The sequence below is a fragment of the Ovis aries genome, chromosome 2, assembly GCF_016772045.2.
Source record: "Ovis aries strain OAR_USU_Benz2616 breed Rambouillet chromosome 2, ARS-UI_Ramb_v3.0, whole genome shotgun sequence".
In the NCBI taxonomy this organism is placed as follows: domain Eukaryota; kingdom Metazoa; phylum Chordata; class Mammalia; order Artiodactyla; family Bovidae; genus Ovis; species Ovis aries.
In genome coordinates, this window is record NC_056055.1 from 151,327,135 (window position 1) to 151,341,547 (window position 14,413).

Below are 14,413 nucleotides of genomic sequence, written 5' to 3' on the forward strand. Positions count from 1 at the left end.
TTACTGTTCATTGTTCTATTTATCCATCCTTTTTCCAATAATACACTGTCTTAATTACTGCAGCTTCATAATGAATATTATTATATGGTACTGTAAATCCCCAAACTTTGTCCAGCTTTGTTCTCCAAGATTTGCTTGGCTATTTGTTTTTGAATTCTATACATATTATTAAGTCATCTTGCCAAACTCATATACACACAAAAAATCTAGGATTTCATTTGGGATTGTATAAATCAGTTTGGAGGAGCTGACATCCTTACAATATTACATCTTTTCTACTGTTGAAATAATTTGCTGTGAGTCCCACAATATGGTAGTAGTGGAGCTGGAATTTAATCTTCCTTAGTGCCAAAGAGTTGATGCTTTTGAACTGTGGTGTTGGAGAAGACTCTTGAGAATCCCTTGGACTGCAAGGAGATCCAACCAGTCCATTCTGAAGGAGATCAGCCCTGGGATTTCTTTTGGAAGGAATGATGCTAAAGCTGAAGCTCCAGTACTTTGGCCACCTCATGCAAAGAGTTGACTCACTGGAAAAGACTCTGATGCTGGGAGGGATTGGGGGCAGGACAGAGGATGAGATGGTTGGATGGCATCGCCGACTCGATGGACATGAGTCTGAGTGAACTCCGAGAGTTGATGATGGACAGGGAGGCCTGGCATGCTGCGATTCATGGGGTCACAAAGAGTCGGACACGACTGAACGACTGAACTGAACTGAACTGAACTAGCCTTACTTCAAAGCTCAACACTACTCTGGAATTAAGGTATACCTTAGTTTTGAAGACACAGAGATTGACTTCAACTATATTTTAAACAAACCTATTTTGTTGGCCTAATATGATATTTTCTTTAGGATTCTCTTTTTAAAATCTCCTATTGCATGGATATCTTAGATGGCTCATATTTTTGATTGCCACTGATAGATAGTAGTCATATGTTAGTTACTCTTTCATATATTATTGATCATTATATTTTGAACCAACATATTTTGGTAGTACTTTTAAAGTCAGGGGGAAAATCCTGTACAACCAAATTCTTACTATTTGTCCTTGTGTCACAGGATTATTTGTTTCTCTCAGCCCCTCCCACCTCTGACCCCGCAGGCAAAAAGAGAACTCTTCCTTCCCTCTTTCTCTGAAGGAAAGAAATGTTTTTTGTTTTTATTTATTTTTTTACCTCTCTAGCTTTCATAGGATATTTTTGAGATTTTTTGTGTAAGGACTACAGGTCCCCATGGAAAGATAACATGAAATAAAGAATAGTAGAGAATTTTCCATTCCTTTTCTGTGTGAAGTACTAGGTTGAAACATAAATTGAAACTGGAAAAGGCTATTTTACATCTTTCACTACACTCTCCCCTTTCAGCCGCTCTTTCACATCAGCTGTTCCCTCCATTTTCTTCAGAGTAAGCTGCTCAGCCTGAGTTAGGTGCTCTCCTATCACTGAAAATCCCAACCAGACCTACCTTAGGGCCCACCTTTGATGGTTCAAAATCAGCCCCCTGCTTCCTCTGTGGTCAAACTTGTAACCACTTCAGTGCAGCTGAACTAAAATATGAGTTTGCTTTTCTAGGGAGGGAAGATTTTTTTGTTGTTGTTGTTGATCCAAATTTGAGAGAACTGGAAAGGGGAAATAGGAAGTAAACATAATTTTCTTCCCTCAGATTTTCTTTTTTTTTTGTTTAACTCTCTCTAAACTTTACCATAATGCCTTTAATCTTTCTCTTTGTTTCTTCACATCTTAGCCTGGATATCTTTTCTTTAACTAGCAATAACAGAAAAATGAGTTAATACTTCTTACTTATTATTATTTCATTCATTCAAAATGTATTAGTGTGGTCATGTTCCAGATACTGTCATTTAACAGCATTTTAGAGTCTTTGTTGTTAAAGAGTGGTAGATTGCTATTTTTCTTTAAAAACTAAAAAAACCTCCAACACTTTTGTGTAGCATTTATAAGGAAAATTCCTCACATAATTAATTCTTTGTGCAAAAGTGATTTATTCAGAAGTATTGAAACCCCACAGATACATTTTTCTGTTTTACTTTTTGATAGTGGAATTAAGTTTCCAAGGATTTTTACCTTTCCCCTTCCAGAACCACCTACACATCTTTTTACCTATAGTCTCATTGAGCTGTGTTGAAATTACAAATAAAACTCTACTGGAGTTTTAAAATAAGAAATTTTGCTAGCTGTAATTTTCTCATGCTACTATTGAAGAGCAATGACTGAACTATTTTTTAACCTATGCCTGTGTTGATGGGTACTTTTCTAGAAGCATTTTTTGCACTGCTTTATATGGTGAGGCATCAAAGTCACCTGGATACTTCATGTCATCCCAGCCTATATCAGCTCAGAATTGTGTTTGGCTGAGTTATTGAACCTGGTGGCAGAAGCTTGGGAATTTATTCTTCTCGTAACAACAGGTCCAGAGAAAAGTAGTCCTCAGCTATTGCAGCAGTACTTGATGTCATTAGGATCCCAGGTTCCCTTTGGCTTTATTCTGTACAATAGTTAGTGTGCATCCTGATGGTCTCCCCACACCTAGTTTCACATCCACATTCCAGGAAAGAATGAAAGAGGAAGGATGTGAAGAAGGGGCAGGGCCCATATGAAAAGGCGATTCTTGTCCCCAAACTCCCAGCTTACAGCTCATTGGCTGGAACTGTGTCACAGGGTCACTTGGATCCTCAGGGGTAACAAGGAAGGCCAGTGTTTTAACTCTGAACAAAATTGGATTCTTTTAGGATGGAAAATGGGAAGAATGGATACTGTCAACCAGCTGTCTGCCACAGTTTTATGTATCAGATGATAACATTTCCTCAGCAGTAATAGTGAAAAGCATATCAAAATTCCATTTAATTGTTGAACTCTGTAAACTTCCTTGTAACCTTGACATTGGCACTTCTCTTTTAATGAGCAAGCTTATAATCAGCAGAAGGAGCAATGCATTTGTGACCATTAGTCAAGAGTAAAAGTACTATGTTTCATCTAGTTAAAGATGTCAGAAGAAATTGTACAAGGCACAAGTTTGTACAAAAATTATTTAATTATATTCAAAATTAAAGATAAAGCTAACTGGATATTTCAGGGATTTTACAGGGTTGTTGCAACCTGGTAGGGTCAAGGTGCCAGTTTGGCAGGCTTGAAGATGGGTATGTTTGGTATATGGGACATTCAGTACCAGAACCCACTGGGTAATCATTTATAAACTTGTATATAATTGTATTAATTCTATAATAGGTAATATAATTATTTAGGAAAAAGACACCTTGTAATGTTTATTACTTTTAATTATACAAATATACACATATACATTCTCTTTGTTAAAAAAAAAAGTAAAGGCCAATATTTTAGCCTGTGAAAAGTGAAAGTGAAAGTCACAGTTGTGTCCAACTCTGTATAGTCTATGGAATTCTCCAGGCCAGAATACTGGAGTGGGTAGCCTTTCTCTTCTCCAGGGGATCTTCCCAACCCAGGGATCAAACCCAGGTCTCCTACATTGCAGGCAGATTCTTTACCAGCCGAACCACAAAGGAAGCCCAAGAATACTGGAGTGGGTAACCCATCCTTTCTCCAGCAGATCTTCCTGACCCGGGAATCAAACTGGGGTCTCCTGCATTGCAGGCGGATTCTTTACCAACTGAGCTATCAGGGAAGCCCTTAATATTTTAGCCAAGATTTTATTATAGATAAAGCTAAAGTTCCCTTTGAATCTAAAACTCCAGTTGCAGTATCCTCTTCAGCTTGATCTATTTGTATAACCTGTGGGCTTTTCTTTTCTTTTTTTTTCCATTTGGAGAAATAGAGATACATAGAATTCTTTGTGTCTATGCATGTTTATTTAATGGTATCATATAATATGCATCATAGTGCAACTTGCTTTTTTCATTCAGTATAAGTTGGAGATAAGAAAGACCAGATAATCTGTATCTGCTATGCAAAGTATGTCCTTCTCCTCAAGGTCTTAGACAAGTAAAATAGCATAGACATCTGTAAATTACTAATAAACAGATACCTTTTCTTGGTTTCTGTCCATTGGGGGTTTGTGTGCTGTGACTGGCAGCTGAATAGCTGGTCAAGAGGCACCTTCAACTGTAGTTAACAAGGATTTATAGTCAGTGCTCACCAGGATAATGTGGGAGTATTTATCTTTCCTTACTTTTTGACATGCACTTCCTTCCACTGCCCATTTTCATTTGGAGTTTGTTCTTTATAATAATTTTCACCTCATAGAGATGAGCTTAGATTTTTAGAAATCGGAGAAGAGGAGGTGAAAAGTATATGTTTGCCTCTAGTACTCCCAGGCTTTAGGAACAGAACTGTGATCTCTAATATGATCAGTCAATGCTTTTTCAGCAAATGTGTACTGAGTGTCTATTATGTCAGCCACTATTTTAGACACTAGAGAGACTGGGATGATCAGCCAAAGGCCTAGCTTTCACGGAGCATACATCCTAGTTGCAGAAGTGAGCAATAAGTATTAATAAATAAGTAAATTGATAAATACATAGTATAATGCCATATAGTGAGAAGTACTATGAAGGAAAAGAATTAGATTAAGGGGATAAATAGTGATTGAGGGTGGAGGGGGCTACTTCAGATGAGATGGCCAGGGCAGGTCTTTGCAGAGCCTGAATAAATCTATATCCCTTAATTAGTATATGATTGTTGTTGTTGATTAGTAGCTAAGATGTATCCAACTCTGGGATCCATGGACTGTATCCCACCAGTCTCCTCTGTCCATGGGATTTCCCAGGCAAGAATATTGAAGTGGGTTACCATTTCCTCCTCCAAGGGATCTTCCTGACTCAGGGGTCAAACCCACATCTCTGGCATGGACAGCTGGATTCTTTACTGCTGAGCCACCTGGGGAGCCCCTTAGTATATGATAGATGTTCAAGAAACATTGAAGAAATGAATAAATGCATCATTATGGAGGTATACAAAGTACAGTAATAGTAGCACAAGAAAGAAAAACAATCATAATCTGGATCAGGAAAAGATCCAGTGGGATGCTTAAAATGAGACTGAAAAATAAGGTATTGGCCAACAAAGGAAAGGCCTTCCTTCATAGGCCAGAAGGTGTGAAACAGCAGAATTGGCAGTTTACTACTGCTAAATAACAAATTAGTAGCTTAACACAAATTTGTCTTACAAGTCTGTCAGATGTCCATAAAAAGTCTCACTGGGTTGAAATCAGGTTTCAGTAAGTTTATGTGCTTTCTGGGAGGCCCTATGGAGATATGAATATATTTCCTTGCCTTTCCTAGCTTCTAGTGATAGCCCTACGTTCCTTGGCTCATGGTCCCATTTCTCCATCTTCAAAGCAAGCAGGGTAGCATCTTCAAATCTTCTCTTTGACCTCAGCTTCTGTCATCACATCTCCTTCCCTATGACTCTCCTGCCTTCCTCTTACTAGGAAGCCTAGTGATTATATTGGGCTCACTTGTACAGGTACACTCCATAGGTAAAATCAGCTGATTAGCTGCACTTAATTCTCCTGTGCTGTATAACATAACATATTCACAGGTTTTTGTGGATTAGAATGTGAAAATCTCTGGGAGGCATTGTGTGTGTGTTCAGGGATCTGTGTGTGTGTATGTGTTCAGGGATCTGCAAATGGTTTGGGAAGGCTGGAGTATAGATTGTGTATGGGGTGATGGCTAAAAAAGGGGCTAAGTAGGCAAGAGCTGTATCCTTGTCAAGGAAGAGGTCCTTGTCAACTCTGCAGAGTTGGAACCTTTGTCTGGAAAGCAATGGGAAAACAGAAATACTCGGTGTTTGAGACATCACTCATTCAGGCACTTGAGTGATAGTAGCCAGAGCTAGGAGAACAGATGAAAGACTATTGAAAAAATCTATACAAATGATTTTCAGGGAGTGAATTATATGAAACCCTCTACTGATGGAGAGGTTAGGGGTAAAGAGGGCCAGGAAGAAGCAGACGAGCCTCTCACTTCAAGTCCAGGTATGCAGGACAAGAAAGTGGATTTCCAAATTGTATCACAAGAAAGGTAACAAAGTCTTCAGGTCCAAAGTGGCAAGTCAAATAAGCAGGACAGGTGGTGAGTTTCTTCATAACAGAAGATCAATGTTATCTTTTATGGGAGAAAATAGGGACAAAATAGTATTTCTTCATAAATAATTACTTAATTTCCCCAGTTGTTTGGCCTAAACTTGAGAACTCCAACCAGGACTTCTGGTCAGATTTTTGAGACTATCAATATAAGCTGTATGAATTCATTTAACCCTCCTCCACCTCAGTGTCTGGAAATCCACCCCCCTACCCAAATCTGTCCCCCTCTTTTTTCCAACTATGTGCTGCTTTAAACTGGGTGCTTATGCATTTTTCTCCCGGCTTTTAAAATGACTGAAATACTCTAAGGATGCAGCAGAAGTAAGGGCATGAGTGGCTCCACTAAAGCTACCTCCACTCTCTGTGGATAGCTGAAGTCCCTCAGAAATTTCTAGATTTCTTGCCTTAGTTAATACTTTTTTTCTGCTTGACTCTGCTCCCCAGACTTTTACTGGAAAAGTATTTGAGATAATTAGGTTTGCATTTGAATCCTTTTCATTAACGAGGTTGATTTAAGCTCTCCTTTTTGAGCTATTAGAGACTTAAAAATAGCAAAATTCTTAAAGGTTGACTACATATAGAATTTGCTTCATAAGCAAATTTATAAGAATTGTAAAAGGGCAGACATTTTTATAGATTTTTGTTGATTATGATCTGGTTTTACAGTAAAAGGGCAGAATTTTTTTGAAATTTTCTTTCATGGATTCTTGTGCTAGTTAAATTTATATATATATATATATATATGTATATATATATATATAATGATGATAGTAACATATATATGACATACTAGTATGTCATTTAATAGCCATTAAAGATAAGTAATATATATAAACATGGACACATAAATAATATGGTATAGAAATATAATCAGATTACTAAATGAAAAGCAACTTGTAGGAATTCCCTGTCAATCCAGTGGTTAGAAATCTGTGCTCTCACTGCCAAGGGCCCGAGTTCAATTCCTGGTCAAGAAACTTAAGATCCCACAAGCTATGTGGTGTAGTTAAAAAAAAAGAAGAAGGAAAAAACAAAAGCAACTCTTGAATTGTATATATATCATGCTTGCATTTGTATAAAACTGGATGTGTACTTCTATATGCATACAAAAGTCTTTCAAAGAATAGAAAAGAAAACATTAAAAATGACTATTAGGGCTAAATACAAGTGCTGGAAACTATTTACCCTATAGTTTTCTATACAGTTTGATGCTATTTAACCAATACTTTTATAATTGAAAAAAAACTTAATATATGTATTTATTCCCTGTAGAGAATTAAGGCTTCCCTAGTGGCTTAGATGGTAAAGAATCTGCCTGCAATGCAGGAGACCCGGGTTTGATCCCTGGGTTGGGAAGATCCCCTGGAGAAGGAAATGGCTATCCACTCTAGTATTCTTGCCTGGAGAATCCCATGGACAGAGGAACCTTGCAGGCCATAGTCCATCAGGTCTCAAAGAGTCAGACATGACTGATCTTCTAACATTTAATAGAGAATTAAAATACGACCTTGTAAATATTTTAATGCTAATGTTTTCAAGCTCTGTGAAATTCTACAAATATACTTAATATATCATGTCTTTCAATAAAAAAAGGTTAGTAAGAAATAATCAATTCAGTATTAGAGTGGAAAACTACATTGCTGTAATGAAGTTCACATTTTAAAGGTTCCTTGGTGTCATGAAATTGTTTCTTTTTAAATTGGTAGAACGTGGAAAATGCAGTAGCATTTCCCCCAATACAGTGAAATAACTGTTCCTGCTTAATATTTTTTAAGATGTGTTTTTCTTCTGTTAAAAAGAGAAAAATTTAGACACTGCTCAAGCAAAAAGAAAAAATCAAAATTAAATATAATCCTACTACCCTAAAATTGCCACTATTAAATGTTTGGTACACAGAATTAGCATTGTGTCTCTCTATCCAAGCTTTATTTCCTGTGCTACATATTGTTGTGTTTTTTTTATGAGTTCTACAAATTTATGAGTTCTATAAACTTTTGTACAGATTATTCCTCGATATTTTGTTTTGTTTGGTTGCTCTTCTTCTGTTGTTCTTTTTGTTTCCATTTTTTTTATTTGTTTGTTTTTGGATGTGGAACAGTGTAATAGCCTTTATTGAATTTGTTACAATATTGTTTCTGTTTTCTGTTTTGGTCTTTGGCGGCAAGGCTCCTTGATCAGGGATCTAACTAACCCTTACCCCTGCATTGAAAGTTGAAGTCTGAACCACTGAACCACCAGGAAAGTCCTTCCCGTGGTTGCTGTTTTGAATGAGATCTTTTCCCATTATGTCTAATTTTGAGATACTTATAATATATCTGAGTAGTTTATATAATCATTTTTATTAGCTCTCATAATTTACCCTTTGTTTCCATTAGTTTTTCCAGGACAATAATTTTATCTTATACCAACTACAAAACATAATGTTTCATTATAGAAGTAATATGTGCCATTCTGCTTAGAATTTAAAAGAGAATATGGGGCCTTCCTGGTGGTCCAGTGGCTAAGACGGCACTCAGTGCAGGGAGCCCAGGTTCAATCCCTGGTCACAGAATACAAATTTTAACACTGTAGAAAGATTGCCTTATTGTACAAATGGTCTCTTTGCTATTTTGTCCTCATCTCTAGAGAAGTCCTGATTGTTCACTTACCCTGTAGAGACTAGTTGAAGTTGTGAATTTTTTTTAAGTTTAGATTCTGTATCATATCTAATAAAATTAACATTATATTAAAATGTTTTTTCATCCCTCTAGCTATACAAGGCTGTCATTATATTATATATCAAAATGTTCTTCCTACTGCTGAGTCACTTCAGTTGTGTCTGACTCTGTGTGACCCCATAGATGGCAGCCCACCAGGCTCCCCCGTCCCTGGGATTCTCCAGGCAAGAACACTGGAGTGGGTTGCCATTTCCTTCTCCAATGCATGAAAGTGAAAAGTGAAAGTGAAGTCGCTCAGTCATGTCCGACCCTCAGTGACCCCATGGACTGCAACCTTCCAGGCTCCTCCATCCATGGGATTTTCCAGGCAAGAGTACCAGAGTGGGGTGCCATTGCTTTCTCCATGTTCTTCCTACAGAATAGTAAATTTCTCGTAAAAATATATTATTTTAAAATATTTTTAGTAATTGGGTAGATCTAAGAGACTTATTTTGACAACACTATAAGCAATTTCTAAAATGTCACATAATGTGAATATGGAATAATATCTAAAACTAAGTGTTCTTAAATTTTAACATGGAAAATTGTGTTCAAGTAGCCATTAGTCAACCCAAAGCATTTTAACTATGGGCTGAAGTTGCCACTTTGAATTTTTCACAAATTCACTAGTAAGCATAAAGTGGAAATGGCATAATCACACAAATTGTAATCAAAATTGTTGGAGTAACAATGCCATTAGTAAAGATTTAAGGCAAAATTTTCCTAAACCAAACTATTTTCTTAGTATTTGCCCTAAACTAGGAAGAGGATCATTCAGAGCGGAAATTTGATTCTTCACATATGTGTGTTAACACTAGTTACATCAGAAGACACTTCATGTATAAAAAGCCAAAACTCATTAACTCAGTGTGTATTATAGTTCAAGTTTCTCACTGGGAAGCGGTTAGACTCTTGAGGGCCATGCATTGAATTCTATATTTAATTTAATATAGAGTTTAAACTTAATCATAAAGACTTCCAACCTTAGCAAGCTATTGGCCTGCTTATTATTATTTAAAGCTGCTACATAAATTTTGTTAACATCTCTATATGATTAATGATACCTTCTGTTCCAAGTGAAAGAATGAATATAGCAGCCAAATGGTCATACCATTAAAAAACTTTAATGTGAGCCCCTAGAGTGTTTTCTATGTCTGCTGTTTCCTAGAAAATGACCAGTTTAAAATACTATTCTAAGGAGACCTATTTTGGGGTGGCAGATTCTGCTTCCTTATATAGAAATGGTGAGAAACATGGCGTGGCTTTCATGATGTTCCTCTGAAAACCAGGAGGACTAAATTAAATAGAGGTAGGCCAACATAACTGAACTAGAGAAGGGCATGACCTACTCCAGTATTCTTGCCTGGAGAATCCCATGGACAGAAGAGCCTGGTGGGCTACAGTCCATAGGGTTGCAAAGAGTCAGACATGACTAAAGTGACTGAGCATGCATGCAAGGTAACCGAAATGAAATCTGCAAAACCCCATCTTATTTTAGAGCCTCAATCTTACCATCTTAAGCCCAAGGAGATCAATCCTAAATCCTTGGGGAGTGCTCAGCTCTCCAAGGAGGAAAAACTAAAACCAATCAGAGAACCGGTGAGGCCTTTCTTGGATGGAGATGCAAACTTAAACTGTTCGGTTATGCAAGGGAGAATGAAATGAAAACTAGATGTGAAAAGGAGTAGGCCAGAGCTCAAGAACTGGCTGCTAAATAAAAGAACAAATTTGTTTCAGAGTTTGCTTTATTTGTCTAGTACTTGTTTTTAGAAAAAGAAAAAAAGTATATTTGATTATCTTTGGGCATGGAATACTTTACAAATTTCCATGTTTTCCACACTCCCTATGGTTGTATATTTTGCCTCTTCTCTCATTTAACTAACTGGATGGCCCTGAGGGTATTTAAGCGTGTCATTCTTCTCTCTTGGCTATGCATAAAAGCAGGTTTTTAGAAATTACAAGGTTATTGTTAGGAAAGTGAGGCTACAGTGTGAATTTAGGGATTGTTGTTTCAGTTCTTCTGAGGAGCTAGAAGATATCTAGCTACCACCAGCTACATTTTATTCATTTCCTCAAATAATATTTACTGAGCACTTACTACTCTGTGCCAGGGAATGGGGATGCAATCAGAAATAAGACAAGCCTGGAGAGAGACAGATATCAGATCAGTAAGCATGAAAATGTGAAGACTAATACAAATTATCATGGAAATGAAGAGAATCGAATGGCAGAGAAACAAGGGTCCTCCCTTCTTTAGACGGGAAAGTCTGGTAAGATCTCTCTGAAGAGGTGACATGTTGGTCAAGCTGAAGGTAGAGAAGGAACCAACCAGGCAAAAAGAAGGAAATGTCTTTAAGAAAGAGAGAACCACTAGTGGGATGACCTTGAAGCAGAATGAACTTGGTAGGTCTGAGAAACAGAATGACTGGTGTGATTGAAATGTGGGTAGAGAGATGACCAAGGGTAAGATTATGCAGGACTTTGTAGCTCATTTAAAGAAGTTGGGATACTATTTCAAAGGGTATAGGTACCGTTGAAGGGGTTCAAGCAAGGTGAGATTAGAGGTTTGAAATGTTACTCAGGCTGCTGTGTGGAGGATGCATTGTAAGGGTACAAAGTGGAATGCCGCTGTCATCCAGGTGATGGGTGCCTGAGACAGTGCAGGCAGACAGATTGGATGTGCAAAATCTTTCAGAACGAAGAAGACTCTTAATTGATAGGATATGGGTGTGAGTAAAAACCAGTCAGTAGGGAGGGTTGTCAATTTATGAAAGACTTAAAAAAAATTCTCTAACAGAGACCCTAAAGAAATTACACATTGAGGCTTACCCCTAAAACTGTTCAGCAATCCTCATGATTCTTGGTAACTTGGCAGTTTCTGAAAATATGGATTTTTGCTAATTTTTCTTCCATTTAAGAAGATTTACATCACTGCACAGACCACTAGACTTGGGTAATTCAACTTAGTAGATAGTGAACAAAAATGTGTGAAAAATGTGTACTGTCTTTTGAGGAACAACTTGACTAGTCTCTTGCCCTGGATGTGCCATAAAAAGATGTTGGTTCTGTCCAGTGCTATCGCAGGTTGGTTTCTTAGGAAGGAGAATCAGAGTTTGGGGTGCTAGATATTTATCAAAGATGCATACCTATGAAAGAAAGGAGGAAGCAAGCTTGTGCAAAAGAAAAAGCCAGCTTTCATGCAGGTTCAACAAAGTCAGGGTCAACCCCAAAGAGGACCCTGGAGCAAATATTACCCATCAGAGTGACCTTCATTAAGCCTAAACTGTTGGGCTTGCCTTACCTCCTTGCCTCACTCTGTCTTTGGGTATGGGTTGCTCCAGGAATGATGTGTCTCTTGGCGAGGACTTTGTCTGCAGCTGAGTCCAACCCTGGCGGAGGTGACAGCTAAGCATCAAGTGCTCTCTAGAAGTGGATGACACATCCCCATGTCCTCCAAAGGAGCTGTGTTGCTGAAGAGAAGTAGTAAGTAATTTGTCCAGCTGCTTTATTTTGTAATTTATGTACTTTCTTTCCTACTGAGAACTCAAGATAAAACATACACAATTTTAAAATTGTGAAATATTTACGAGTCTCTGGGACAATCTGACAGAGGTAAGAGATTGGAAGAAGAAAAACCAAGACCAGAAAAAGCACAAAGAGAAAAAACTAATGGAAGGATGCTTCTAGGAGCAAAGAGAAACAAATAATAAAATACAAAGAGTTATGGCGCCCAGTTCTGGAACTTGATTTCAACAATCGCTACAGTGAACATTTCTTTAAAACAGGTTTCAAAATAACAGTGTAAAATTTTAGCTCTCTTTTGTTTCCTTGACAGGTATGGAAAACATGAATAAAAGAGACCAACTATTCATGACAATTCAGAAAAATGATAGCTCAGGTATTTTTCCTACTTCTAAGCTTATTTTATGGTTTACGGTGGATTATGGTGACATAAAACTGGAATGTTGACTTTCAAAATTTTAATAATGGAAGGTTCATTTTTTTGGTCATAGTGAAAATTTCTTCAGTTCCCTCACAATAATCAAACCAATCATTCTTTTCTTCACTGTGCTTGTCCCTAAGTCATTTGGAGCCTTCTTAACATCATGTGACCCATGACATACTTAATAAATCTTAGTTTCTTTACATTGTGCAGGTGAATTTTTCACATCATTAAGGTAATGATACTTGAATTACTCAAATTTTTATACTTCATGTTTCTTGGCCTTGGAGTTCAGTTCAGTTCAGTTCAGTTGGTCAGTCGTGTCTCACTCTTTGCAACTCCATGAACCACAGCATGCCAGGCCTCCCTGTCTATCACCAACTCCCGGAGTTCACCCAAACTCATGTCCATTGAGTTGGTGATGCCATCCAACCAGCTCATCCTCTGTCGTCCCCTTCTCCTCCTGCCCTCAATCTTTCCCAGCATCGGGGTCTTTTCCAATGACTCAGCTCTTTACATCAGGTGGCCAAAGTATTGGAGTTTCAGCTTCAACATCAGTCATTCCAATGAACACCCAGAACTGATCTCCTTTAGGATGGACTGGCTGAATCTCCTTGCAGTCCAAGGGACTCTCAAGCGTCTTCTGCAACACCACAGTTCAAAAGCATCAGTTCTTCAGCGCTCAGCTTTCTTCATAGTTCAACTGTCACATCGATACATGACCACTGGAAAAACCATAGCCTTGACTATCCTCTACCTATATTTCATTTTATCAAAATAGTTAATATCAAGCTAAACTAGGACATTTTATATAGTTGGAAGGAGAATGCCTGCCCACACATTTTATATCATTTTTATCTTATCTGGCCTATTAAATTTCTCAGCTATCACTTTCAACCTCTTTTGTATTTAATTGAGTCAATTTTTCTAGGTTAAAAATGCAACTATGTCTTTAAAAGTTCTGTTTACTTAATTTGATTCATATGAACATGCTACTTAAATATTCACAGTTAATGACTAACACATTTTAAATAAAAAGAATGATCACGCTTTGTATCTTGACAGTATAATTTTCTAAAATTCTCAATATATTAACAAATGAAAGTATTCCTTTTATCTTCTTTTAGAAGTAATTTTATTTGAGGAATATAGTGATAATATTTTTTAAATTTCCAGAAATAGAATTTAAATATACTATGAATATTGTAACATATTACTTCTTATATTTGCTTTAAAATGTTTAAAAATAAGACCAGTAGTCAACATGTTGCCAAAACTCTATTTGACTTCCAATAACATGCATTGTTTCTTTGTCATTTTCTGTTTTTGATGAAAAACAGATAATCTGATATTTCATATGAAAAATGAAATCAGAAGCACCAAGTATAAACCAGTAGACTACCAACAATTGCATGCATTAACTGAAGCAAAAAAGTTAGCTTCTGCCTCTACAGAGCTAAAGGTTAGATTCGTGTATGTGTGTTTTCTATTAATAGTTTTGGAAAATTGAATTGCTAGGAAGCAAAATGATATTTACAATGAAATGTGAAAATAAATAGCATTCTAAGTAGTTTTTAGAATCTTCCAACTATTGGTAATAGTGAATGGGAACATTTATTGAATACTCTCAGACATTGTGCTGTGTAGTTTACATGCATGACTCATTTAATGTTCCTAACAATCCCATGAAGCCTG

At 37.0% G+C, this 14,413-nt stretch overlaps 1 protein-coding gene across 7 annotated transcripts in view; it reads left to right on the plus strand.

Moving 5' to 3' along the window:
- Window positions 1–14,413, plus strand: part of CCDC148 (coiled-coil domain containing 148) — a 340,275-nt gene that overhangs the window by 70,630 nt on the left and 255,232 nt on the right. For 3 of the 7 annotated variants that reach the window (XR_009599333.1, XM_060409905.1, XM_012136609.3), the window contains exons 2-4: window positions 12,117–12,258; window positions 12,611–12,673; window positions 14,059–14,180. The exons of 1 other annotated variant lie outside the window; for it this stretch is intronic. Coding sequence is in view for 5 of the 6 variants with exons in the window: in XM_060409905.1 (XP_060265888.1) it covers window positions 12,222–12,258; window positions 12,611–12,673; window positions 14,059–14,180 (222 nt within the window). In the remaining variant the exon portion in view is untranslated. The remainder of the gene's footprint in view (window positions 1–12,116; window positions 12,259–12,610; window positions 12,674–14,058; window positions 14,181–14,413) is intronic. 3 more of the 7 variants (XM_060409907.1, XM_060409906.1, XM_060409908.1) reach the window with 3 other exon arrangements.